At 42.3% G+C, this 26,750-nt stretch overlaps 1 protein-coding gene across 4 annotated transcripts in view; it reads right to left on the bottom strand.

The window, feature by feature from the left end:
- FBXW8 (F-box and WD repeat domain containing 8) overlaps positions 1-26,750 on the bottom strand; it is a 53,139-nt gene that overhangs the window by 10,109 nt on the left and 16,280 nt on the right. For 3 of the 4 annotated variants that reach the window (XR_008469191.1, XM_054219846.1, XM_054219848.1), the window contains 4 exons: positions 18,176-18,333; positions 10,581-10,777; positions 8,504-8,713; positions 7,502-7,564 (listed from right to left, as the gene is read on the bottom strand). Coding sequence is in view for 3 of the 4 variants with exons in the window: in XM_054219846.1 (XP_054075821.1) it covers positions 7,502-7,564; positions 8,504-8,713; positions 10,581-10,777; positions 18,176-18,333 (628 nt within the window). In the remaining variant the exon portion in view is untranslated. The remainder of the gene's footprint in view (positions 1-7,501; positions 7,565-8,503; positions 8,714-10,580; positions 10,778-18,175; positions 18,334-26,750) is intronic. The other variant, XM_054219847.1, reaches the window with a different exon arrangement.

The following is a 26,750-nucleotide window of genomic DNA, read 5'->3' as shown; positions in this document are numbered from 1 at the left end:
ACTTAACAAACAATAAACAATCGGGTCAACAGCAACGTATTCCAGCTCCCAGTTGAGGCTCAGTTTCCCAGCTGCACGGTAACACTCCGGAGAGGAGAGGGCCAAACGCTGCTTTCTCAAAAGTCCCCTGGGGCTAATACTTAAAGCGAACATCCATAAACTATTAATTTATCTAAATGACCATAGCTCCCATCTATCCTATAAACATACGAGACATACTTGAAAATTCAGTTATGGCCATGAAAGACTATAATGAAAAATCGCTTCCACGTAGCATTTAATGATTCCCCTGTTTTACACCGGAGCAAATATTACATATTCTCCCGCTTGCAGTCTCAATTTTAGACACGCGGCAATCCTCACATGTGGGTAGCACCAGCCGAAAAATTTATTTCTCCTCACATAACTTGTAGATGTCCACTGATTTAATGTGTTTGCATCTAAGAGAGAACCTGTAAAAAAATAAAGGTTCAGATGCACAGAACTGGGAGAAAAGCTTTTGCTTATCTTCTCCTACCCCCTCTAGATCCTTCTCTTTTTACATCAGTCTCCATTCTTTTAAAGATTGTTGTGCTGTTTTGGTTAAGTTTTATAATGCACGTGTGTATTTCCAGCCAATTAGCCCTATCGCTGGAAGAAAGATTCCAGGTTTTACCCATCTTTAAATTCAACTTCTGTCTTGAGCAATTTTACGGTCTGCAAATGAATTTCAAAACCTTATCCTGCCAAACTTGATAGGTAAAGCAACAAAAAGAACTCATAACGCTTTTTTAAGTCTGAATAATAATTTCTTAAAGACAGAGGGTTTAAAAGCATACTGATGACAACTTTGAAGTCGCTAGAACACTTCTGATGAGCTCTCCCATAATATCCCAGGGCAACAAGGATTTTCTTTAGAAAGGCCAAGGAGAAAGAATGAAAATACCTGGTCAACAGGGACTTGAAATAAGGGCCTGTATGTTAAAGGGCAGATAAAGCATAAGATCTTTAGGAGGTTTATAATCCTATAATGCACGCTGCAAAGGGATTACCCTTTTAAAGATATTTATAATCCTATAATGGACACCCAAGACCAGTGACCTAACAGGTACCAAGCTGAAGGTTAAGCGAAGCAAGAGCATTTGGGTGTGAAATGAAGTCCCCTGGGGTAACACGCTAACGAGCATCCCTTTCCCCAGGGGGACCTGGGGACACAAGGGAGGAAAAGCATTAAATACTCTGCGCAGATGTATCAGGAGCTAACGCACAAAATAAAAAGTGTTACCTATTAACATTGTTCCAATGAAAAAGTCTAAGTTATTGGATAAGAGCCAAGCAATCTCCCAGAATGCTTAATAATTCAACAAGCCAGAAATAGCCAGAGTACCTTTACCATTATGTTTAGTTAAAGACCACAGAGATTAGAAAACACATTATCCATCTCAGAGGCGATTCTTTCCATGTTACAAGTCCCTTAACGACCTTTAGCATCTCTCCCCCTCTCTCTCTCTCTTTTAATAAGGCTGAGCAAATGGGACTTCATTTTATCCGATTGCCACAGACTAGTGGTATTAATTATTCATGCTCATACTCTCTCTTTTGTTAAGGCAGTGCATTAGACTAATTTCCCCTCTTTACTGGGCGAGTTGGGCAAGTCTCAACCTGTGGCCACCGTTCTCGGATAGATGCGCCGAGAAGCTGGCAAAGTCAGGAGTCCAGGCAGGGGAAGAAAGGAAAAGTTACTGTACTTCAGGAAACTGCAGAGCGGCGGGTATGGGGAATTCTCTTTAAATGCTGTCCAAGAACTCAAGAAAGAAGACTAAATTAATTCACAAAGAATTAAAGTCTCTGTAGCCAGAATAGCTAAGCTGTGAGCTTTGTTACATCTCGCAGCTAAGTGAGGTCAAGCATGGTCGATGTACTCTGGTTGAGATACTTCCAAGAAAAACCAAGGAACTGAAGGAAATGCTGTTGATGGAACTCTTCCATGCATGTCCAATACCCCAGCAGGTGTTTTGGGATCCTGTGTTGTTGGAGATGTCTTTTTTGGATGGAACATTAAAACAACAAATCCCCAAGCACTTATTATCAAAGAGCCTGTGGTACTTTCAACAAGAGCAGGGGTGTTCAACCCACTGTCCTGGCTGAACGCCAGCAGACAACTGCTTTCTGAAATAGCTCGTTCCCCCTCCGCAATCGCATTTCTGCTGCTTGTCAGAAGTCACCCCACCGCACGCCCAGGAAAAACTGAGCTGTCTCTCCGAACTGGGCGAAGCACTCCGTATATACGGAATATATAATTCTTATTTAGACCAAGTATCGAATGGAGTATGATAAATATTAGCAAAAAAGTATATCGTAAAACCACACTCAAAACCTACATCCTTTTCCTCACCGAATAACACACAGGGTGCATTAAAGAACCACTTTCTCTGAAAGAACCATCTAGGATTGAGGTTTCTAATTGTCATTTTAGAGACGGAAGATCAAACCAAAAAAATCTGAGTTGCTCAAAGATGCAGAGGAACAAGCAGCAAGATTGAGAACAGAATTTGCATTTAATTTCAGATAATGTTTCTCCACCTTTCCTTCTGCCCATCCCTCTGCCAACCAGAAAAAACATTGCCTAAATACACACAAATATTGCCAACAAAAGAAAGGGTCGTGAAATTTCGAGTCCACCGTGAATAAAAGGGGATCTGGTTTTTGCTCAGGTCAAAACCATTCAATTCAAAGGGTATCTATAAAAAGGGATAAGGCTATTTCATATGCATTTGCGGCAGGAGTCATCAAATTAAGTACAACATATGCTGCAAGTTTGAATTTTATTCCTAAAAGGATGTGGAAAAAAACCCCATATTTTCGAGGTTTACAAGCCTCAGGGGCACAGTTTCCCAGTGCAAATGTATTGAATTGCCTACTGTAAATATGGCACGTAACACTGCAACAACAACAACAAAAAATTTGACTATTATCAAATGCAAGGTCAGCATATTGGTACTTGTACACAGAGATAAGTGTGCTGGCTCCATAAATTTAAAGATGAGCTAAGATTTAAAAGGAGCAGCTGAGGGAGACAGACAGACAATCAGAGAGAAAGAAAAAAAAAAAAGAGTAAATCACACACAAAACAGCCAGTAAAAAAAAAAAATAAATAAAAAAAGCAGTTAATATACATGAATAATGGATGTTTGATTTAAAAGCAGTTTACTCCAATATGATGTAATTTTTGACAATCAGCCAGAGAGACTATTTTGCAAGTTCTTGCCAGATATAAGTCATTGTGTAAAGCTGGTAACACAACCGTTTTCTCCGAGCATGTGGAAAATTGACTTTCATGCCATCCGAAAGGTGACTTTACGCTGGCAAATGAGAGCTCTTATTTCGCATGCGCTGAGCTGCACCAAGCAGCCTCGAGCAATGCTTAAAGACCCACACAGAGGACTGCGAAAATGAGAGTCTAAACGGCTTGCAGCAAATCCAGCAGCTAAAGAGCCAGCCGCACACACTACACGGTCCTCCAAACATCTACACCTGCCATAAAAGTTACACGCGAAGCTAAAAACGAGTGTAGTTTGGTTTTTTCTTTTCAGTGTTCATCTGTCTGGAGTTCCAAAGCAAGGCTCCAAGCTGGTAGGAAGAAGCGGAGCCAAGCATTGTGCGGGCAGCACACGAGCTTGGGCAACGGGGTTCTGCCAAGGCACCTGCAGCCCCCCATGTTCCAGCTCTGGACACTGCCCGCGGCTCTGCCAGCCTCCGCGGGCTTCTGATGTGGACCTGGAAGGAGGTCACCAGGCTCATTCGACTGGTGGCTGGAGACGGATGGAAGAGTTGAGGTAGGCAGAGAGGAAAGGATGTGTCGTTTACCCACCGAACCACCCGCTCACTCAAAACCAAGCCCTAGCCCAGAAACACGTCTTCCCTAACCTAAGGACAGCACAGGGAAAAGGCAGGCAAAGGCATTCTTAAAAACTGAACAAATTATCTTAGTTTCATAGATTATCACTTCGAATACTCACGGCACATCCTAACAGCTCTATTTTCCAAACCTGAGCCACTTACCTAAGCAGCTATGCCGATTTTGAGCTATTCACATCAATGTACAAACAGGGGAAACAAAAAGCACAGAATGTCATTAACATTAGCCAATACAAAAGGGATTTTTTTTTTTATTTTTTTTTTAATTTGCAAAATTATTTCTGGTCATTTACAAACACAGAAAAACCAAGATGGATGATTGTTACTTTTCAGCAAGAAACAGGTTAATTGATAACATCATGCAAAAATTTAGGCAAGGAAAAACTTCTGGTCTCTCTGCTGGACTGTACTTCTTGCAGTGCCTCACTTGAAAAGTTACACAGTTCAGATCCTCAGAAAGAGTTCTGTCGCTCCTACATGGTACCCAAGGATTTATAAAGAAAAAGGTCTTTAAAACACCTTTCACCTTCCAAGATCTGCTAACACCCTACAGTCCTAGAGCTCCCCAAAGAGAAACGTTTGGGCAAGTCCCGTACATTCAAATTCAGCCACCTGCCCTTCTACTGGTATAAACAATTTTCATAAATATAAATAATTTTATAGATAATTTTATATATTTTATAATATAAACAATGTTCATAAACAAGAGTTTACAAAAATCAATGTATTGAATATTAGACTGTTTAAAGGGTCACAGTAGTTAAAAAAATGAAAAGCACATTTTTTAACTGATAAAAAGACAACATACAAAATCAAAGTCTTTGGAACTCGAGGAGAAACGGAGACATTACACCACCAGAAGAGGAAATGCAAGCTTACCAGCTCACAAAGACAAGAATTTTGGTTAAAATAAGGTGCAAGAAAGATGTAACGGCTTATATAAAACAGCTGTGACCTAAAAACGTCATCCAAGAGAGACTGTAGAGTATGAAATTCAATTTAAAGGATTATTTTTAAAAATGTCATTTATTTTTTTCAGTTAATATTAGTTCATAGCATCCATTTCAAGTGGTTAATTCTACTGGATACACTCACATTTGCAAGCAGCTGAAGAACCCTGTGGAAACATTAGATACAGGAGCAAAACTAGGCAGTGTTTCAATCACTGATGAGAAGAGACAGGTGATGTTGAACACCATTCATCAAGTACAAGCCAATCACCAGCTCCAAACAGATGAAAAAGCGGCAGCATAACAAACAACTCCCCAGACATCTGATCTCAACGTATCCAGCCTTCTGCTTCTACGTTGGAGGCTCTAAAATCATCGCTGTCCTCCCTGCACTCGTCTTTTCCCCATCTACCTGTTCTGAAACAAGGTTCAAGCGCGTGCACAAAGCAACCAAAACCACAGATGTACTTTGACCTGTGCATTATAATGCACGTAACATAAAAAGAGTTCTTCGGCTGTGTGAGTTTAAAACAAAATTCTCTTGCATGTTATCTGAAGTGTCTTCAGTGGAAAGAGAAAAGTCAGGTTGGACGGGGCTCTGAGCAACCTGATCTAGTTGAAGATGTCCCCGCAGGGGAGGTTGGACTACATGACCTTTAAAGGTCCCTTCCAACCCAGACCATTCTAGGATGAAGACACCCCAAATCCTCCCATGTTGATTATCTTCTATCACTAAGAACTGCTGAATACGTTAAAAAATTTCAACTAAATTTTAAATACAGGAGAAAGCTGGGTTTGAGCAATTCTTCCACCTCCAAGAGAATACAGCACCCATACATTTCATAGAAATAATCCACAAGCAGCAGAGAGCTCACCTGAAGCTACAGCAGGAGACCAGACTTACTTGACAGCAGACTGTCCACTCAGGGAAGCTTATAAATATACCAACTACAAGAAAGGCTTCAGTTAGATCCCACAATCAGCAAGATAATTGCATCAGAAATCAGATGATGTTAATCCTGACGGTTATAGGGCCACCTGTTTAAGAGGTTTATATCCTGACATGGCCAAAGGCAGCTCTAGTTTAAATCCGTGGATTTCGTCTTAGATACAATGCTCAAACGCCAAATTCAAACGCGTGAATGCCAAGACTTTGTGATGCCGCTGCAGTGTCGAGATCACGGGTCTCCAAACCGCATGGCACAGGGCAACGTGTTATTCGCTAGACACCATCCTTCAAGGCACGTCCACTGGATGTCACGAGCACCGCTTCGGGTGGAAGGGGAAAGCCAGGACTAGGGTTTTCCCTATGGTTCATTATCTGGTCTATATAATTACCCACGTACGAGCCCGGATGGCAACACAGATCTCAGTATTACAAGGATTTGGAATTTGAAGAAAATAGTACATTCCATGTTGAGTTAATACAGCGGAAATAACCCTAACTAAAGAAATTTCTTTCAGCTTAACATAAAACAAAGAGCTCCAGAAGCCCTAAACCGACCAGCTTTCCAGAAACAGCATCATACTTGGGTTGTCTGATGCTTAATGATGTGAAAGTTGAACTTTTTGCAATTGAAGTATTTATACGCTCCCCTCTCTCCTGCACGGATGTCTGTCATCTAACAGTAGGCAAGTCTATGCCACAGATTTGATGTTTTTCTCCTCTCCGACATAAAAGTTCCTACAAAATTTATGCCTCAGATCTCCACTCTGCTGTCAAATTTGGTTAAAATTAGACAATGACTAAAAAAAGAGAGGGGGAAATAGATGGCTTCCCTAACCATATTTTCATCAGAAAGCCGGCTACTAGTCAGTAGCATTAGCACTGTGAGCTTGCACTAAAGAAAAAAGAAATATCCCTTAGGAAAAAGAAAGAAGATCCCAAACTGAGAAGAACCACAGCTTTCCCGCTACGGCAGCACAGCCAGCCATAAGCAGGGCTGGAATTCTTCCTCATTACGTTTCCAAGACCGAAAGCTCTCCTAAAGACAGATTGTCAACTTGTGACCAGTGTAATCAGCCAATGCAAAGTCCCTTCACGTCTGCGCGAGGCGAATAATTATCATAATAGACATTAGTAATTAATTTCCGGCGTGATGTCAGCTGGTGCGGCAATGCCAAGCAAGCGTCCTTGTCAAACACACCCCAGCCGTCTGGACGACTTCAGTCCCATCTCCCTGATTAGGATGCGCGTTGATGCACCGCTTAATACAATCTGCCATCAAATGCCAAATAGTTCAGAACTAAATTAGGAAATATGTCCGGCTTTACGGAGTGACGCTCGGGGGCCTAAGTAGATTTCTCTATTCCTTTACGAGGCACAAAGGCGATCACCGATGTAATGCCCCTGAATGAGGCAATCTTACCTTCTAACCTCCCACCTCTGTAGGGAAAAGAATTGGATTAGAACAGCAAAGGAATTAATAAAGACAGCACGGCCTCGCAGCATCTCTCAACCCTAGAGGTATTTATGGTGGCCTCAGCATTTCCCTGGTGAACGTGAATTTTAAGGGGAAATTAGATACAGCTGGACACATTTATTCCTAACACAGAGGCAGTCCTAAATAAAGCTTTCCTGTCCTAGTCGCTTGCCAAAGAAAATGATGCATTTTTACACTACAGACCACAGCTCCTTTCATCTGGGTGCTCACCTCCTGCTTCTTTCTCCGCCTGCCTGAAGCACTCTCCTCCTTCCCTCTTTGCCCATCACATGCCTGAAGTATAACCACAAAAAACGCAATGAAATCAGGGAGTGGAAAAGTTAAGAAAGATGCAGGAATGGGACAGAAACTCTTCTCAAGGCATCTGGAAACGGACCTTTCCGCAGCTTGGTCCCTGCCCTGGAGCAGGTGGGGCTGCATCCAGGAGCAGAACACTGCCACCAGCTATCTGGGATCTCTGGTAGGATTCTGAGCCTCCCCAAAATACTATTATTTATGCTCCCTGTTTGGGTTTGCAAGCCCAAAAAAGCCCCTCTTGCAAGCAGAGAAGTTTAAGAATAGCTGCATTAGAAGCATGCCTCAGCTTCAGCAGGGTTACAAAACCACTCTGGTTTGGATCTACCCTGCCACCGCTAAGATGTACTGATAAAAGAAGCAGATTGTGTCACACGGGGCTTCAAACCTGTGATTATCCTTTAGCTTCCCTTAACACAACAGTCACACCATCCTCACCAAACTGGAAGAGATTTAGTTCAAATACTCAAGTGGACAAAAAGAAGAAGCATCCTCCCAAGACTGCACATTTGCACGTACAAGGCTTGACACGCTGCTCAGTAGAAAGGCTGATGGACGTTTTGGGTTTTTTGGGGCAGGGGTTGTCTATTGGGGTTTTTGGGTTGGTTTTGTTTTTTTGAGACGGGTTCCCCCTAGAGAGCCGCTGACACAGCATCCCACTGAATGAGCTGGGACTGGCCGAGGAGCAGAAAATGCGAAGCGTTTATAGTGAACCCAGTTGGCTGAACAATAACGCCTCACTTCAGCCTACTAGAAGAACGCTAATACAAGGGTCAGATTATTGCATTAAAAGAACGTCTTCCCTCTCCTGTCAAAAGCTGACTAGCAGGTAATGAAATGGCCAGTGGCAGGAACTCTTTTTTCCCCTCTGTTAATTATGAAGGTGTAAAAATATTACCAAAAAAAAAAATTAAATACCTGGTTGGGCTCATTCAATAACCAGCCAAAGGTTTTGACCCCAAAGGCTGCTTCGTGAGCAGACACATCGAGACATGTGACAGGCTGACCATAGACAGAATGGAGAACTTTGCCAGGATCTTCTGCTTTCAGGAGATAGACAATGTCTTCTGCAGCTGCCACTGTCACTGGACTCCCCGTAACATCTGGAACCAGCTTAAGGAAGTTGACCTAAAAAGAGCAGACTTTTTATTGTTATTACAGCCAAAAATTCTTTTACGTCACTACTGCCACACACTAAACTGAGCAAACTACTGATGTGTGCTTATCAGCTATCTTGAATCACCCCAATTATGGATTCATTTCAGACAAAGGCCAAGTATCAACTTTATTTCTGACCTTTTGCAAGTTTAGCTCCTATGATGAAATCTAGCTCAGTCTTTGGAATGAAACCAGTTAAAAAAATTATCAGAACACATTATAACAGAACACACCCAAATGTAATCTCAAAGAAAGGAGGAAGGCTTAAATCGACTCATTCAGATGAAGAACAGAAAGCCACAAGGTTAAAGCACAAAAAGCAAAAATGGTGGCTAGAATGTGAACACAGTGTTCCAGAAGAGGCAACGCATTCATACAATTAACATGGAATAGTCGATGCTCACCCTGCAATCATGTGTATGTACCCTAAATCAACGGAAAGGTCAGCACAGCCCAAGTATCAGCTCCCCTGTCTTCTGTCACAAGACCAGAATGACATTGCTCTTCCATTTCATAGAATCATCACAGACTTATAGAATGGTTTGGGTTGGAAGGGACCTTAAAGACCATCTAGTTCCAATCCCCCTGCCCTGGGCAGGGACACCTCCCACCAGCCCAGGTTGCTCCAAGCCCCGTCCAACCTGGCCTTGAACCCCTCCAGGGATGGGGCAGCCACAGCTTCTCTGGGCAACCTGGGCCACGGGCTCACCACCCTCAGAGTGAAAAATTTCTTCTCAATATCCAATCTAAATCTCCCCTCTTTCAGTTTAAAACCCTTCCCCCTTGTCCCATGGCTCCCCTCCCTGATCCAGAGTCCCTCCCCAGCTTTCCTGGAGCCCCTTTAGGGACTGGAAGGGGCTCGAAGGTCTCCCTGGAGCCTTCTCTTCTCCAGGCTGAACAACCCCAGGGTGCTGCTGAGAAGTCTCACCACAGGAAGGGTTTAAACTCCTTAACAGCAGAGCTGATTTCTAACCCAGCCCTAGAAGAGAACGTGGTGTCTTTCACATGTGGCAAAGTGACATTTCACAGCAAGCAAGATGCAAGAGTAAAACGGATCCAACTACAATGGAGTGGGTGGTGTTGTTTTAGTATTTTTATTGAGAAGCCTCATAAAAATAAACAAAATCCCCAAGCATTTAAATATTGTAAGACTGACTTAGCTTTGAAAGAGGGGATTAATCGGGAGTGGTTTAAATCACAACTGCATGCCCAGTAGCTTCCTGCAATAGGAGAGAAGCTGCAAGACTCCATTTCTTCCTACGCACTTCCTTACCCCTTCAAAAAAAAAAAATGCTGATATTCTGAGACATAATAAAACTTCAGAGAATGGGACAGCTTTTGATTTTTAATTAAAATAGTCTCAAAACTTCAGTGACAGAAGGTGCAACCTAGAGAAGCTACACCACTAGTCACCGCTTCACAAGTGACACTATTAGCTCGTCTGCAATATCCTGCCTCAGAATTAATCAGATAGCGTTGATCTGGAATGAGACCTTGAGTTTGAGCTCCAATTCTGCGCGAGAAAACTGATTTACAAAATGAGCCAACTTAGTTTAATGTTGACAAAAAAAAATAATTAAAAACAGCCAACCTCCTGCACCATATGGACTCCTATTCATTTTCACTTGTAGCTAAAGCCAGCATTTCACCCTTGCTCTTCAGTGATGAAAGGCTCATCCATTAACCTGCCTCAAAATCATAGCCTCGAGCTGATAATGCTGTTATCTAGTTCAGGCAACACTCTTGTAAGATTTTTATAAGATGCCTCTTAACTGTACCAAAAATAATTAGTGGATCGGGAGCTCTTGGAATGAAGCTGAGTAGCCTGGAGACTCACCAATTTCTGGATTTCAAATGTTTGTGTAGTTTGCCAGAATCCTCTGTCATTAGGGCTTTCCACTTTGACCTCGAAGCCAGATGCCGTTGCTACCGTCGCACCCTCTGAACCGAGAGCTAAAGCCTGTATCCTCTGATTGTGCTGGTACCGATGGATCGGCTCCCGCCCGAACATCAGGCTCCACACACTGACCGTTCCTGCATAAAAAAAAAATAAATAATAAAATATCAAACCACTATGCTTTACCTTAGAATTTAACAAAACTGTAAAGAGAGCACTTGAAGATGTAAGCTTAAAAAGCCTTCTAATGGAGAAAGTTAATATACAGAAAAGAGACCGCAGGGCAGGAAAACAGAACTTCAGGACACTGCAAAGTGCTGCAGAACAGGTTCAAAGCAAACTTTCCAAAATTACGTGCTCTGGCATTAAAGGCTCTGTTGCTCCCTAAGTAATTCCTAATTTTTGACTTTCAGATAGCATTGGTATCTACCTTGAGGAAGACTGCTTGACTTTGCTCACATTTCCATGCCTGGAGAAGATCAGACTTAAACCATTACCTAAATCCTTGTTCTACTACGTGCTTGCCCTCAATTACCACAAAAAATAGCGAGGAAGAACCCACGTTCAAATTTCAGTCCCTCTGCCGCACACAGCAAAGTTTTAAAGCGAAGAATCTGAAGCTCCGCACACCCAGCGATCAGGTGAGGGGGTTCAATAGCATTCTTAACAGTTTACAGCCAGCAACCACGCTCCTAATCCTGACGCTCTGGATAAACAGAAAACGAAGAAGATGAAGACCGCAAATCCCAAAGAATACAGGAGTCTAAGTCAAAAGACGATACATCCGCAATTGCGTATTTTGCCGGCATAGATCACCGATACTCTATTTAAAAGCCTGGTACATTAAAGCAATAATCTGAATAAAAGCAACCTGAAGCAATCAGGAGTGTATTGCAGAACAGAAGGGCCAGACGGAATCGGAGACTTCTGGGCCACCTTTGCACTGAATTAACGGAGAAGCAATCTTCAGACGTGATAGGCAGGGCTGGAGGAGCCTTCCTTCTACTCGAGCGCGGCCATTAATGATGAAATGATTAATGGTAGCTATTCCTTCAAAAGGAGACATAAAAGCTCTGACAGACAGCTGTGGACGGGCACCAATGCCAGTCTGCAAACACTCCTCCCGCGTCCCAAAGGAGGTGAAGCAAGAGTGTGGTAATGAAACTGCACATAGTGAAATGGTATCTAAATGAGTTTAAATTGATTTATGTTTGCTTTTGTAAAGATTATTTGGTATCTGGAAAGTGCTACCAATGTGAAATAATGCAGATAATCCTTAAGATCCCTGTCTAATGGCACTCCCACTGAATATTTATATTCCTCGCCATGGGAATGAGTACCATAATGGGGACCATTTTTGTTTTATTAGGGATGCATATTTAAATTAATCTGCTATTTGCCTAAACAATTAGCCGCCTCTGTTTGTTTACACAAAGCCAAAACTGCAATTAGGCTTCCATCAAAAAGATAAGTCCCGACTAAAACTGTCCCGATGGAGACATAAGGGCTCAGAGCAGAACTTCCCAAAATTACTTCTTAGCATAATGGTAATTATGTTAATTGCTTAAAAGGTAAATAACTGCTGAACTGGTTTTGAAAAACAGAATGCTAGCTCACATCACACACACTTACGCTTAAAACAAGTTAACAAATACAAATGGACAGCACAGGCTCCAATTCCCCCCCGTGCCAAGGCTCAGCAGCAGCACCTCCAGGATGCCCGATTTAAACGGGCAAACAAACATACATCAACGTTTCACTGTTTTAACAGAATGTACTAATGCATGAAAGTTCTGCAAAATACAAAAAAAAAAAAAAGTTCAAGTCAAACAACCTTCTTCTGTCCACACGAGCAAACCGGGGAACCCAGAATTCAGAGTTCTGCCCTCCAAATCTGGGCAAAAAAGCCAGTGTTGTTATTATTGCATCTCAAACACCACAAAATAAGACGACAGTGAAAATGGCTCATGCAATCGTACAATCAGTTCGAGGCAGGTACTTTTTTTTTTTTTTTTACCAGCTGTTCAATAGTTTGAACAGATTTTGCTATCTAAATTACCAGGCAAATACAGTGTGTGCAACACCTGATGCACAATACGGCGTGAAAACATCCCCGGTAATATCCAACCCACAAGCGATTTGTAAGGTCACAAGTTAACATCTGTTTAACGAAGAAGCACAATGTAAGGAGTAAAAAGAAGAGTTAAAAGGAACATAAAGAGCAAGAGAAATACTATTTTCTTTCAACAGGATGAACAACTATTTGCTCGCCAAGGGATTGCTTGTCCCCCTGGTTTCTCCCTTCCTCCATAAGAGCGTACGATTCCCGATGTACATCCTCCATCATCTGCTACTTGCCACCACTCAAACTTCAATCACTGCACGCACGGACCTTCTGTCAAAGCCAGGTGTATCCATCCATGCACGACAGCAGGAAAACGTTACCAAGTTTTACACAGGAAAAGCACACTCCACTGTATTTATCCATATATCCATTTATTCACCTACTACGTCTAGAAGCGCCGCTCAGAATACGCTGCATTTCATTGCAGAAACAGCAAAACGTATTTATTAGCGTGCAAGCCTTTGCAACAGTCAATCATGTTTGTGTAAGAGCAAAGAAAAAAAGCCACTGTTACAGTTAAAGTTATTAGTATGGCAACGTAAAAAAAAAAATATTAAGCGTAAGATTTACCAGTACAGATGAGATCACTGCTTTACACACTCTATCTTCCTGCCTCCAGCAGTGACCAAGTACTTCATTTCCAAAGCCATATCTTCGCTAAGGTGAAGTTAAGGTTGCAAGCATACAGTATTTATTTTTTTTTTTTAATACTGTAATCTTAAAAGTGTTAGAAAGTCAGTAAATCAAAATTATAAGCAATACTTTCACAGCATGCTAAAATCTGCACCACAATTGTGATTATTCCAATTGAACTCTAACAAGAACTCCTCAAATCGATTTAGACTTTACAGCTTGCTTGTATTCGATCTTGGCTCAGGGAAATGAGTGAAGCGCAAGAAGCTGATGACGATGGTATAATTGCTGACACTTGACATTACAATCACTGCACCCGTCTTCTTGTTTATCACTTGGGCCCAGGTCGTACAAAGAATTTAGGTTTGTAACTTCTAACCCAACATACTGGTGAAGCGTGGCCCGACGACAGGTCCGTTTGTTGCAACTCACCCTGGATTGTAAGGGATTTGGATAAAACATTTAACTCTGAGACTACTGTGCCTTGCACGGTGTGCTGCTGATCCTGACTGTACTCCAAATCTCGTGAGCATCAGCCAGTCTGACACACCTCTTGCTCTATCAAAGGTGGGTGGCTGGAAGCCGTTCTCCATTAAAAGTCCTGTCTCTAGCATCTTGCCTTCTTTGCAGCTGGAAGCACAAAACCCACCCTGCAAAAGCAGCTGGTTTTTACATCTGTTTTCACGTAGGTTTCTCTCTGGTATAAAAGGCAACGCTTATGCCACAAAAAGAAAAAATACATCTATCTTCCTATAAAATGCTCTGATTCTGTAACAGGGAAAAGCAGCATAAACACAGAGGCAAAAAACCATCTCTGCTAACAGGGAACCCTCGGGCTGTGTTTCGGCACAGAAGATCCTACACTCAGATCGTAATGATCATTATATCGGCACTTCCACGTTAAGAGGGGACGGCTAGCAGTTGCTGTCAGCTTTAGAAAAGATACAGAGCAATCTACACGTGCATTATCTAGGGGGCGGGGGGGGGTGAAAAAAAGCAAAGACAGAATTTTGTATATGCGAGAGCAGGGAATCTGGACCTGCTTGTGGTTTTCATGCTCGCCCATCTCAGCTTCTACAACACCGTTGCGCAGGAAGGCCAGGAGCTGCTCAGCTCACACCATCTACATGACGTTTTTCCTGTTTGTGGGTCACAGTCCTGCCGCTTCCTACCTCGATTTAAACAAAACAAAATTCTTTTTCACCTTTTGAAAATGCTTCTTACGTGTATTTTTCTCTTCTAAGCTGGGAACGTTAATTTATTTCCTTACAATTTTCAGGGAACATCATGCTTCCATGAAGTACAGACAGTTAACATAACACACAGGTGGAAACGAGCACCGGTCTGAAGTCTCAAAACCTGCTTATCTTGAATTTTGAGTTTCTTCCAAAAACACTTGTAGTCACAGGGACCACCGACACACAGCCAGCTTGACCCTAAGAAGATGCTTGGTGCTTGTTAACTAAAATTTTGCATTTTGTTTCCACTGCAATGCTGTTTCTTAACTTTCAGTGGGTACGGCAAGTTACTTACCATAGCAAACAGCGAGAGACTAAACCTCAGTCGTAAGAGTCATGCCTTTACGTTGCCGTTATCACTGCAGTTTCCACCAAGCGTTGTCAGGTTTTATCTCCACCACTCTTCTTATAGAGATTTCCAAATCCACCGTTCCTGTACAGCCCCCTCAGAAAAGGCCAGACAGGGAGCTCTGTATTTCGTTCCCAACTTGGGGAGTCAGGAGGCAAACCTCCCTGCCCGTGATGGGAAAATCACACACCACTTACCCAAAGCAAGAGTTTTGCATCCACAGCCACCTGAATCTGATGGGAATAAATATACTACCGCCCGCTACACGCGGTTTTCTTCAAAAACTTTATTCGAGCCAGCCTGTCTCCCTGCTCTTGCTATCTTACAGCATGTCCTGGCACTTCGGGGAAAGCACCCAACACGTTACTCCGTGTCTGTCTTTGCAAAGAGGGCACAGAAGGGACAACAATACCTGTGAGCAGCTTTAAGGGCATCAGAATGGACAAGACAGCAGATTTCCAGTCCCAGAAAGTAGCGCTGCCAAAATTCCCTTCCTGGAGCCTGCCAACAAGCAAGAGCGCTTCTGATCCCTGCAGAAACCACCTTCCTTTGCTCCAAGTTGTTACTCTGCAACTTGTGAAGTACCACTAACTCTTCTCAACGGGTCTTAAAGCCACGAATGGGCACAGTGCGGCATCTCCCCACCATGCCTACACGAGTATGAGGCACAGCATTTAAAAAAAAAAAGAAAACACCAAAAAAGTATGTTCTCTTGTTGCAGCACATTGTTTTCAAGTCAAACTATGAGACTCCGGAGGATGGAGGGGGGGAGAGGGATGGCTAAAGTAGACTGCTGTTTCCCCAAAGCTGTGGCTCACAGCCAAAGCAAGGCAAGCATGGAGCAGATGGAGTCCTGGCAAGGCCTCTCCTGTCCCTGCATTAGCAGCATCTGCTCATTACCCAGAACCCTCGCCTGCTTTATCTAATGCTCCAGGAAAAGCATTTTGATTTGATTCATTTCAGTTCGGTAACGTGCAACACAATTAGTGGTAAAATCAAACTGGAGGACTGCCAGTGCTGACAATAGGAAACAAGGCAGAAGAAATATGAGGCCAGTGGGTTGGAATTCAAAAATCACAACTGTGGATCAAGTTGCCAAGTCCCGTTGCCCCAGGTGTACATACAGTGCCCCCACTGAGCACTGGCATGGGCGGAGGGAACTTCATTTTCTCTCCATACATTTTTTTCTCTCATTTACCTCTCCTTGCAGCTTGTTTCTCAGAGGCTGACACTGTCGGAAACATTCACCAGAAGTCACAATTCAATTTTTCTTCAGTGGCACCGTGGAGTTACAATTCACTTTGGATGCAGGCATCCCAGTAAGACAAACCTTTCTCCTTGCTGTATTTCGTATGCCTTGGGAAGCGTTTGCTACTACCGACCCAGCAAAACAGCGCTGTAAGGCAGGCACGGCGCGAGCAGGATCTGCCTGTTAGCTCTTCCCTGTGATCGGATGCCAAGGACATCGCTGCGTGAGCTCTGTTGAACTGGGAGAAACTGATGTTATCTGAACGAGCCTGCTAGCCAGGGATTCGACAGAGAAGTCTAGACTCTTTGCCTGACAGCACCACCTCCAACACTAGCAGATGGTTTCTCTGTGTTAGTCAAACTTACAAACAAAGAGAAAAGGGAGCTGGAAAAGTACAACAAAGAACAATCAAACACGTTATCTTCAAAGTCGTCCTCTCCCTTCCCAAGTTTAATATAATTCTCTCCACAAAACTGTAAATACACACTTTCAGATTCCAGTTAGTAAACATTTCTAAAATCAGTCTTTATAATTCCCTATTCACATACAAACTAATCTATTCTGACCGGGCTTCTCAAATCAGAGTAACTGCCATATCACAGAGCCCATTAAAATTTCTACCCAAAAGAATAAAAGACGCCGAGCTTTATGCAAACTAGTTTAGTCACAGCACACACAGGACTGACAACAAGGAATATGACAGAAAAAAAACCAACCCTAGACAAATTATTAGATTAGTCAACGGGAGACTAGAAAACAAACAAAGACCCTCTGCTAGTCATTGTTTGGCACGCTGGACAAAAAGCCAACACTTAAAACTATCACCGTGTTATAATTTCCTATGACTCAAGTAAATAGTATTAATAAGTATTCTGTAATACCATCTTGCTGCTGTCAGAAAACATTGCCTATCGACAAATTTTAGCCACAGAAAACCGTACTAGCATGATCCACGCTAGAAAATCAGCTAAGGATGTTGATCACCTTAAAACAGTTGTTTTCATATATAAAGGATTTAATTTATTTCTAAAATAAAATACATGGATTAGACAATTCTTGTTTGGATTACTCATCTTCAAGTGTTTTCACACGCAGAAATGCCAGGATCAAAGATGGTACGTGTACAAAGCTCCCTAACTTTAAAAACGCTCTTTATTTATACCCGAGGAGAGGTTTTTAAGTGTCAAATCATACATTTTAAAGAAAGATGATAGGAGCTGAGTTCTGCCTGAGCAGCTCGGCTTAGGATCCCAATCCCAATCGGCTAGCGCTATCCAAACCTGACTTTTTTTAATTGCTGTTCCCACGTCCAGTAGATGTACGGTTGGTCTCTGGCTCTTGTTTCCCATTACATAAAACATCTAAGTACATTTAAAACAATGCATATAACCAGGATTTTATTAGGGTTTCATTAAATATTAGGTCACAGTTTTTATTTCTCTATATCAAAGTACATAATAATCCACCGTTGCAAACCAATGCTTCAGTTAAGGAAACGTGTATCTGTACACGATGCCAAGAGCAAGAGAGGACACAGATTAATCAGACATGCAAGTTTACCAGTATTCCCATAACAAAGCTTCACAGCACCCCAAGGGAGTTTTGGACAGAGGAGAAGGCTGGTGGAAGAATATTTAATATTTTTATAGCAAAACAAGTTATTTGCTTAAGATAGTTTGGCTGGACTACAGCCTGGCACTCAAGCTTTGTGTAGCAGTTCCAGTAGGAATTAAACATCAGTTTTAATGGGTGCTATGTTCCAATGCCTCCTAATGCATTTAGGGTTATTGGCCAACTTTCGCGCATAAAAGCAAGTGTGTGCATGTGTGTGTATATACAGGATTACAGACACACAAAAAGCTGAGCACAGCTGCTTCATTTTTGTAAAGCCTTTTTTTTTTTTTTTTTTTTAAAATAGGGAGGAGACTTGTGGTTACTTACCATCCTCGTAAGCTGCTACAGCCAGAGAGCTGTTTATCCTCACAAAGGAGACATGTGGCTGAGGTCCAGCATCACCAGGACCGTGCATTGGTTCCAGGATGGGGGCTGTGTAGTCCCAGGTGCGAGTGTCCCACAACCTCACTTCTCCTGATGTATATCTGGAAAAGAAGGCTATTATTCATCCCAAAACATCTGAAAAGAGGTAGCTGCAGAAGAGGGCAGGAAGAAACAAAAAGCGTCTTAAAACCTAACACCATTTACGGCTCCTAGAGTGATTCTCCTTCTGTTCACAAACTCTGTGTACAAGCCCACCAACTTTGCTTATTTTATTCCCATTTATTGGCTGTAGCATCAAATCTACTAAGACAGCAGGTAAACTGGAGCTACAGGAACGACACGACTGCGCTATCGCAGGTTACCAGCTATCGATATTAGCTTTACAACTAGAATGCAAGGGCTCAAGGGAAAAAAGGTAATCAGTAATAAGCCTAAACTACATCATGGCAAAACTTCAAAGCGTTTCCTTGCGGTTTTTAAAAACATGTGGTTGTGCCAAAGACAGACTGTTCAACAAGAGCGTTTATGTACATACGTACCAGAGCTCACACACATACACCTATTGCTCTGTACAGAAATAAGCTTCTTACTGCCTCATCAACAGATCAGATTTGCCTACATCTCTGAAGACTTAACACAATTAATTAATGCCATTAAGTGTTGTCTTTAGAATTAAGGCAGTGCTGCCTTCTTTGCAGAAGGCTCTCTCACTGAAACATCAGAAAAACTAGAGTTTAACATCAAACTAGTTTGCCAATGAGAAAATAAAATAATAGAACTAAACATCTCAGATAATACTGAATACATCTGAATTAACAAAGGTTGTAACACAGCAAGCGACACAGAAACTGTTCAGTGCCATCTATGCTGGGGCACACAACACACTATTGAAGGAAAAAACACTGCAGGCAAAGTAGAGGAGAAGCTCCCTCTACGACTGGTCAAAGAACACAGTTCAATAGTTACTTGGAACAGTTCAATAATTATTTAAGATACATTTTGACAGACCTGCGACAATTAACACTGTCAAGCAGTCTCAGATATCCATACCCAAGACTTGGATTCTGTTGGAAAATGAAGGATGCTTCCCACTCTGGCAGCTTTGTGGTCATATCGCGACTTTTAGGGGAAAGGTATTTCAAAAGAATGGTTGTCATAAACCTCAAAGGTCTAACGGTTAGAAATCTGGCTGTCCCACGTTTATGAGGAAAATAAGAAAATAATTATTTACAAAGGCAGCAAAGGAAAGTGCTTAACAAAGGTTCAGAAGATGTTGGACTTCGACCCAGGTTGCCCCGGTCTCTGGGGAGTACTGTGCAACTGGGCTACAGGTACTCCGGGGCCGATTACTTCCAACATCTCCGAGTGAAAATGCTCCACTTTCTACAACTAATTAAAGTGCCTGAGTGGGCGGTGAGACCTGTCAAGCAGAAAGAGATGCACATTAGTTCTCTGTACTGAATCAGAAAGAAAGGAAAACCATGTCCTTGTCACCTGGCTTCCTCTGCAGTGCTTTACACGGCAAAACAGAAGAAAATGGGAGAGAATAGGGTGGGAACAGCACTTCTTCCTTTTCCTCCTTCTGCCAATGAGCCCCAAATCCCTCCAGGAATCTTGCTTTACTTTCCAATTTACAGCAGCACTATTTAAAAAGAACAGATCGAGAAAGAAGCTTCCCCCAAAGCAAAACATTTCACATTGGACTCAGCAAACAGTCCAGATCAGTCCACAACAAACATCTTCAGTTTATGAAACTGAAAAGTGCTCATTTTGGATACATTTTAAAATTTGGAGATAAAACACAACGGGACAGGTAACTGTACAGATCTGTTGCAGCCCCATTCAAAACAGACATAAGTTTGGGAAGCATTTTAATTTTGAGCTGCTCTTCGTTTCCCTGTATGTCTGGGTTGGCTGGGGTCACGTTTTCAAACTTCTGACTGCAAAGAGTAGCACATTATTTATTCTCCAGCGGGAAGCCGTAATTCTCTTGTCACTAAGCGACCTTGAAAAGTGAGTTTCAAGGGAGACATAAAATACCGGTAGAACTGACAGAACTAAGTGACAGAAAATTCACTTTCATCCCCAAATAAGCGAGGAAGAACAGCATCTCCTCCTAGTGCATATATATACTCGCTCTCACGTAGTCCAGTCCACGACTGTAAAAAGAAAGAGTAATAGACGGAGAAAACAGGATGACAGGAACAGAGAAAAACCACAGGGCTGTCTAATTCTCCAAGTGCACTGCTTCTGGGTTTTCTACACAGCACGCAATACAAGAGAACCAGGGCTCAAGACACGCTACCATCCATAAAAAATAACATGGACCGCAGCCTTGGAATTAAAGATCCAACACCACAGTAAATGCTTTAACCAAGTCATTGGTTGAATTCAACCAAGTCAAAATTTAGTTTGAACCATTCTTTATTCATGAAGAAGAGCCTAAACCACCTCTATGGCTAAGCTCAAACTGGAACAGAACCACCAAACGTTTCTGACCCTTAGTTGGAAATAAATTTGACTCAAATTCCAATGTGTTTGTGGTGGGACCTGTACTGTCTCTGCTTGGTAGGCTCTGCATCAGACCAGCCTGCAGTCTCCTCATCCTCGTCCCCTTCCTCTCCAACGATGGACAGATACATGCTGAAGAGCTTTCACTTCCAAACCACGAAGCCGTGCTGTTCTCCCACCCCTAGCAAGGAAACCAACCCCTGTTGGAACACAAGAGCTGGTTACTTGTAGCTCAGGTACGCTCTAGTGGGTTCACACAGATGCTACAGAATAATCCACAAGAGGATCCTGATCATAGTGCTCATTCCAGTTCTGTCATTGGACAACCCTGCGAGCACCTACCAAACCCTACTTTCATTCATGTCTGTCCAGAAATCCCACCAGTGCACCGCAAGATAGGACAAGTGCTTTACGCTGATTGCGAAGAGGAGGGAGTAGGGCAGTAGGGCATCTTTGCCCCCATCCCTTCCATATCCCTCCTACCCCACTTCTCACTCAGCACCACCACCCGCATCCTTCCCAGAGCAGCACGACAGCATCTCGGTGCCACGCGGCAAACCTAAAGGGTTTGGAGAGATGTTACAAGACCATGCTGGAAACATAAGCGGAGGTCCAGGTTTGGGCAGGGAACCAGCACAGGGAAATGGGAAATATAAACCGTCTCCTCAGCTGACAACACACTCCGTTGGCCATCACCATCGCGTGCCTATTTCCAGCATACACTGGGACTGTACCAGAACTGAACTGGAAGAATTTCAAACACAGACAAAGCCAATTCAGAACTAAAAAATTTAATGGTTCAACTCCCTGCTTTTAATGCTGTTGTAAAGAGCAAAACACTTTCAATTTGTAACCACAACAAAAGGCTTTTAAACTATTAAAGCACTGCCTTGCTATAAAAAAATAAAAAGGCTGCTTTATTGCAGATAATTGGCAAATCTGCCATATCAATATAGATGGCTGAGGAGACGAACACCCTGCACTGTACAGAACCTATTTCTAGATAATTTCAGTATTTCTATTCATTTCCTACGGCAGCCTTTATACTTGGCCATGAAAATTTGTTTGGATAACCGGCTCCTGAATGAAAGAACCCAAGATTTAAGTCTTCTGCCCCAGAACAGGCACAGTCCTCCAACCTCATTCAGTTACTGAATTTTCTATCGAGAAGGCCACGAGAAGCCCACATAGCTTTCTGCTGGAGCGAAAGAAAAACAAGTGTTTAATATAACAACAAATAAATTCTATTTGCTGTAATACCAAGAGCGTTCAGCAGCTGCTTTTTTCCCCCTCATTGAGATGATTATTGCAGTGGCGGGTAAATACTCCAACATCCAATATAAGCCACTTGCACAAAGAAAACCCAACCCAACCCCAAAACTTACAAATTCCGAGTTTTCCAGTTCAAAGCAAAAAAAAGCAAAAATTTAGAGACCATACGTGATTTACTTCATTTAGAAAGGCTGTTCAAAGTCTTGCCTTCCCGAACACAACAGGGAGCAACAAGAAAGAGTCTGTTGCTATCACCCCCCAAGTTCCTCCTCTCCAGACACCCCTGCCCTGCTGCCTCCCAAGGTGTTTGGTCCACGCGGTGCCTGGCTTTCGGCTCTGGATCCACGTGTTTCTCTCACCATCCACCAGACAAAGCCACCCTCCTCTTGGTGGCCAACAGAGACTCTCCACCCAAGTAACTCAGCTTCTTTGAGGGACTTATATTTCACTCTGCTCTCGTTCTTCTGAACATTTCAGCGTATACACATCAGAAGTAGCGGCAGGAGAAAGACAAGAGCTGTATTTTTTCCTAACTATACTTCTCCTTGACAAGCCAGTTCTCCAATTCTGGGTAGATATTTTACATCTGTAAAAATTAGTCAGCAAATTCAGCTTAAGCTTTACAGATAACACAAAAAATTTGCTGAAATGGAGGAACAATAGGTGGAACAGGAAATAGGAATAGGTCCCTAGGAATAGGAACAATAGGAAAGGTATAGAGAAACTGAAAAAAAAAATTAAATTCACATGGTACCTACAAACATAGTATAATAAAAATACCTACTCACTAATTAAAAGCATTTCAACTACTTTTTATTGGCAGTAATGTCATAATGAGATGAACAATTTCCTGGTGCCCTCTCACATGAGTGAAAGCAGAAGAGGGAAGGAGAAGGAGCCGGGGGTTAAAAGCTGCTGATGTCCCACGATGGCTGGGAAGCAGGTGGTGAAGTGCAGAGCACATGTGGGAGGAAGCAGGGATGGAGGCTGGGCACAGCTCTAATGAAGTGGTGCTGAAGAGGCAGACGATTTCATAAGGAGAAAAACATCAGGAAACTGGTCAAAAAACACAGAATCTCATCTGAAAAAGCTCAACTGTGTTGGATAGCAATAGCCAGAACAAATTTGGGGAAGAGGAGGAGGGGGAGGCTGATCTCTCTCCAGAGCCCCAGATGTCTTTATCGTTGCCTAATGACAATTATACTCAACCAATTAAGACACTGCTATCACAGTTGCATTGTTAGTAAGCCTTTGGCCCTGAGTGTTGATGGCTGTCTAATTAGTGTTTGTGCAAAGTACAACTGCAACTAATATATAAACTGACAAATACACAAAAGAAAAACTGTTAACAGGAACATTTTCAAAACAGTCGAGACTCTGCTCATTCAGTCCATGGCAGCAGCAAAGACAAACTGCTTTCCTTCATGGCTTGCTCACTGCTGGCACTGCAGAATTTCACTTCAAACGAGCGGGTCGACCAGAGCGTTGCTGGGTTTCTGCTGAAACAGGACGCCGGGCTCAGTCCATTTTGCAGGCTGCCTCAAGCACACCACTCCAGGGCAAGTCTTACTACGCTCCGTTGGTCTGAACACCAAAGACTTTGGATAAGACACTTCAGAAACCAGTTTACATTTTGCCTATTTTTCTCTAAAGAATTTGTAGCAAAAAAATCAAAAAGGAAGGAGAAAGAAAAACCTTTGTTTCACAGTCAGGTTTGATTTCCAGAAGGCAAAGTCTGTTCAGTTTCCAGATACCTGCGGTGATCAACAAAACAAAAAAAAAAAAAAAACCCCCAACAACTTTGTTTCAGGCAGTCAGTGACCATCTGTTAATACTCAAAAGATCTTATTATGAAGTCCTTACAATGTCAATGCATTTTATTGAAGTCAGTAGGAATTTTGCTCAAGTAACAGTCTCTAGCTATAGCTCTGTTTAAATGGATGCCTGTTGATAAGCAAGTAAAATAATAATGAGTATTTTGCATTGTCTTGCTGCAAGAAGCATCTCAGACCTTTCATCCTTATTCCACCAAAAGCAACTAACCAGTCCTTCATGTGGCTAATTAAGGTATCTAGTCAGAGATCCCCTCAGTAGGCTTAAGAATAAGGTCCAATTAAACATGCAAACCCAAGCCCAAACGCCTTTGAACGCTGGTTCCAATTGCTCCTAAGCTTCATCTTCTCCGTAAGGCTCAAGTAAAACAGTGGTAATTCATAATGTTCAATTTCAAAACCTCTTCTTCATCAACAACACTGCAAGTTGGAAGATACCTCAATGGCAACCCACACTACTGAAATTCAATGGATTCTATGACCATCTTTATACTCAACGTTAAGACCCACGACTTTTCTCTTAAGTGAGGGATAATGGAGAGCTTAGATCCATTTACCGCAGTGTTGGATGCCTCACAGAGTAAAGCTGGATGAAAGAGGTGGAAGCTCCCGAGCCTTCCTGTATTCTCATTTACAGTTATTTAGAGACACCGATTTTGCCATTACGTACATAACCAACAGGTAGCTTGGCTAAGGGATTCCTTAAGGGAAATAATCAGGAAACAACAGTCCAGTAGCAACGATGGTGTAAAGAACTACTTTATATGGCAGAAAGGAATATAAATAGAATACAATGACAAAAAAATTAAATATAAATGGAACAGAAAAAAGAAAAATCCTTCCTATTACACAGCATGGCAGAAAGCTACACCATAAAATACAAAAAAAAACACCCTGATGAGGGTAAATCAAAACTGGCGTTTGAAGCAATCCTAGCACTGACAGAAGAATGTGAAGTAGGAAAGTAATATCCCTAATTCCATCCAAACATTATTTTGGGTTGCTTCCTAAAGGAGTGCAGCTATGAAAAAAGTGACTAATCTGTACCGATCTGGAAACACTTTAAGATCTAACATGTAGGAAATGCATTCTGAGCATCCCTGTGATCGGTTCCCAAACTCTTCTGCTGGGAACTCGACTTTCCAATGCATCATCCCACGTCCATCTGTGGACGATGCTCACAGAAAGTGAGCTGCTGAAAGCTTCTACCTTCGTTCTTCAGGCCTCATTTAGGAAATCGTAGCTCTGGAAAGTGGGTTAAGCTGCCGGAGATAGCGTGCAGTTCTTCTGCAGCTTATCATTGTTCTCTGTAACAAAATTAACATTTTGCCATCCTGAGTACTTCTGCGTGCCTCACCTTCTTATTAATTTTAAGCACATGCAAATGTCATACCAAGGGAACAGAAACAAGCCAAAGGGTTATATGGTAGGCAAAACATTTTAATGAACACTGACAAAAGCAGAAGTTAGAGAAAGCCAAACTCTCTCTAGTAATTTCTTTTTTAAGGCCAAGAATCTCCCATCATTTAGATCAAGGTTCCAGTGGCTTGCATCAGCCCAGGCCCATTAATTAAACCAGCTGCTCTGACCAAGGAAACATATTAGTGTGAGTATCGCCTAAGGCAATGCCATGGCAGGAGGGGGGGAAAAAAAAAAAAAAGTATTTTTTCAAAAGAAATCAAGAGGAATTATGATGCAATTTGGGAAGGATCTGGTCCATCAGCCCTATTATTTCATAAAGGACAAACAGTGCAACAAATAAAACAACGGCTCCAGATACAGGCGAGAAGACACCATTGGAAGATGACGTAAATGGATATGTTTACACATTGGAAGGAACACAAACTGCAACACACTGCAAACAGCAGAGAGGAAAAGTATCCCCTGAACTCTAGGCACTGAGGGCAACAGCCCAGAGGCTGGTAGGTTGTGAAAACAGTAAAAATGAAACGTTCAAGAAGTTTGAGGTTAAAAAGAAGGACGGGTTTGTCCGGCCTCAGCAGAAAGTTAGGCTTTACAAGCTCAAAAATAACTACTGTGACTTCGGCACACCGGGCATCACTATACACACAGCACATCTCCCTGCAGCAACGCCTTCCCCTGCATCCAGCAAAACCTGCAGGTAAACCAATAGCTTAATGGTCAGGCAGGCTGGAAAAGCGGCTTTCAGAAGGAGTCAGTATCAAGCTGCTACTATTGGTTTCACCTGAAAGGCTCTTTTTCACAAGCCGACAGCAAAGCCAAGGTGTTTGTCACAACCTCACCTAACTCCTGTAGTTTGTCATCCGACCCCTCTGAACTCATGAAGTCATCCGGTTTGCAACCCTCCTAAAGGTGACTCACTTGAAATTAAAAAAAAAATAAAAAAAAAAAAAAAGGAGGTCTGACACTTATTACTTCTTAACAATGACAAGAATGTGCGAAGAGAACACAAAGGGTCTGGGGAGGTTGAAGGAAAAAAGGCAAGTATTTTCACCTTCTGCTTTACTGCTTTGTTTTACATCCAGGTTCTCAATCACTGGGAGGGGAGGGAGAAACCTATCAAAGCTGTGCCATTATACAAGTAAATTACAGCAATTAAATAAGGCAGGGGTCGATTCAGGCTGTTTAAGAGTTCAGTTTGTTAACTTTTCTTCATTTTCATTACTAATTAATATTTTGGTTTCCTCAGGTCTGCACAGTGAATTAAGATGCAAGAGCTAATAATAAATACCTTGAGAATAGCCCACAAGCCCTTCAGCACAAAAACCCAAATTAGATGAGAGTTGACATGAAGTTTTAAAAAGTGCAGAAAAGTGTTTTCAAGCCTTTCGGGCGAGTTTCACACATCATTACAAAGAGTGGCAAGCCCATATTTTTTTAAAAAAAGTCATTTGCAGGTCACCTTTGAGCAAGAGGAAAGC

This window comes from Rissa tridactyla, chromosome 13 (genome assembly GCF_028500815.1).
Source record: "Rissa tridactyla isolate bRisTri1 chromosome 13, bRisTri1.patW.cur.20221130, whole genome shotgun sequence".
Taxonomy (NCBI): domain Eukaryota; kingdom Metazoa; phylum Chordata; class Aves; order Charadriiformes; family Laridae; genus Rissa; species Rissa tridactyla.
This window is presented reverse-complemented; position numbering and strand designations above follow the sequence as displayed.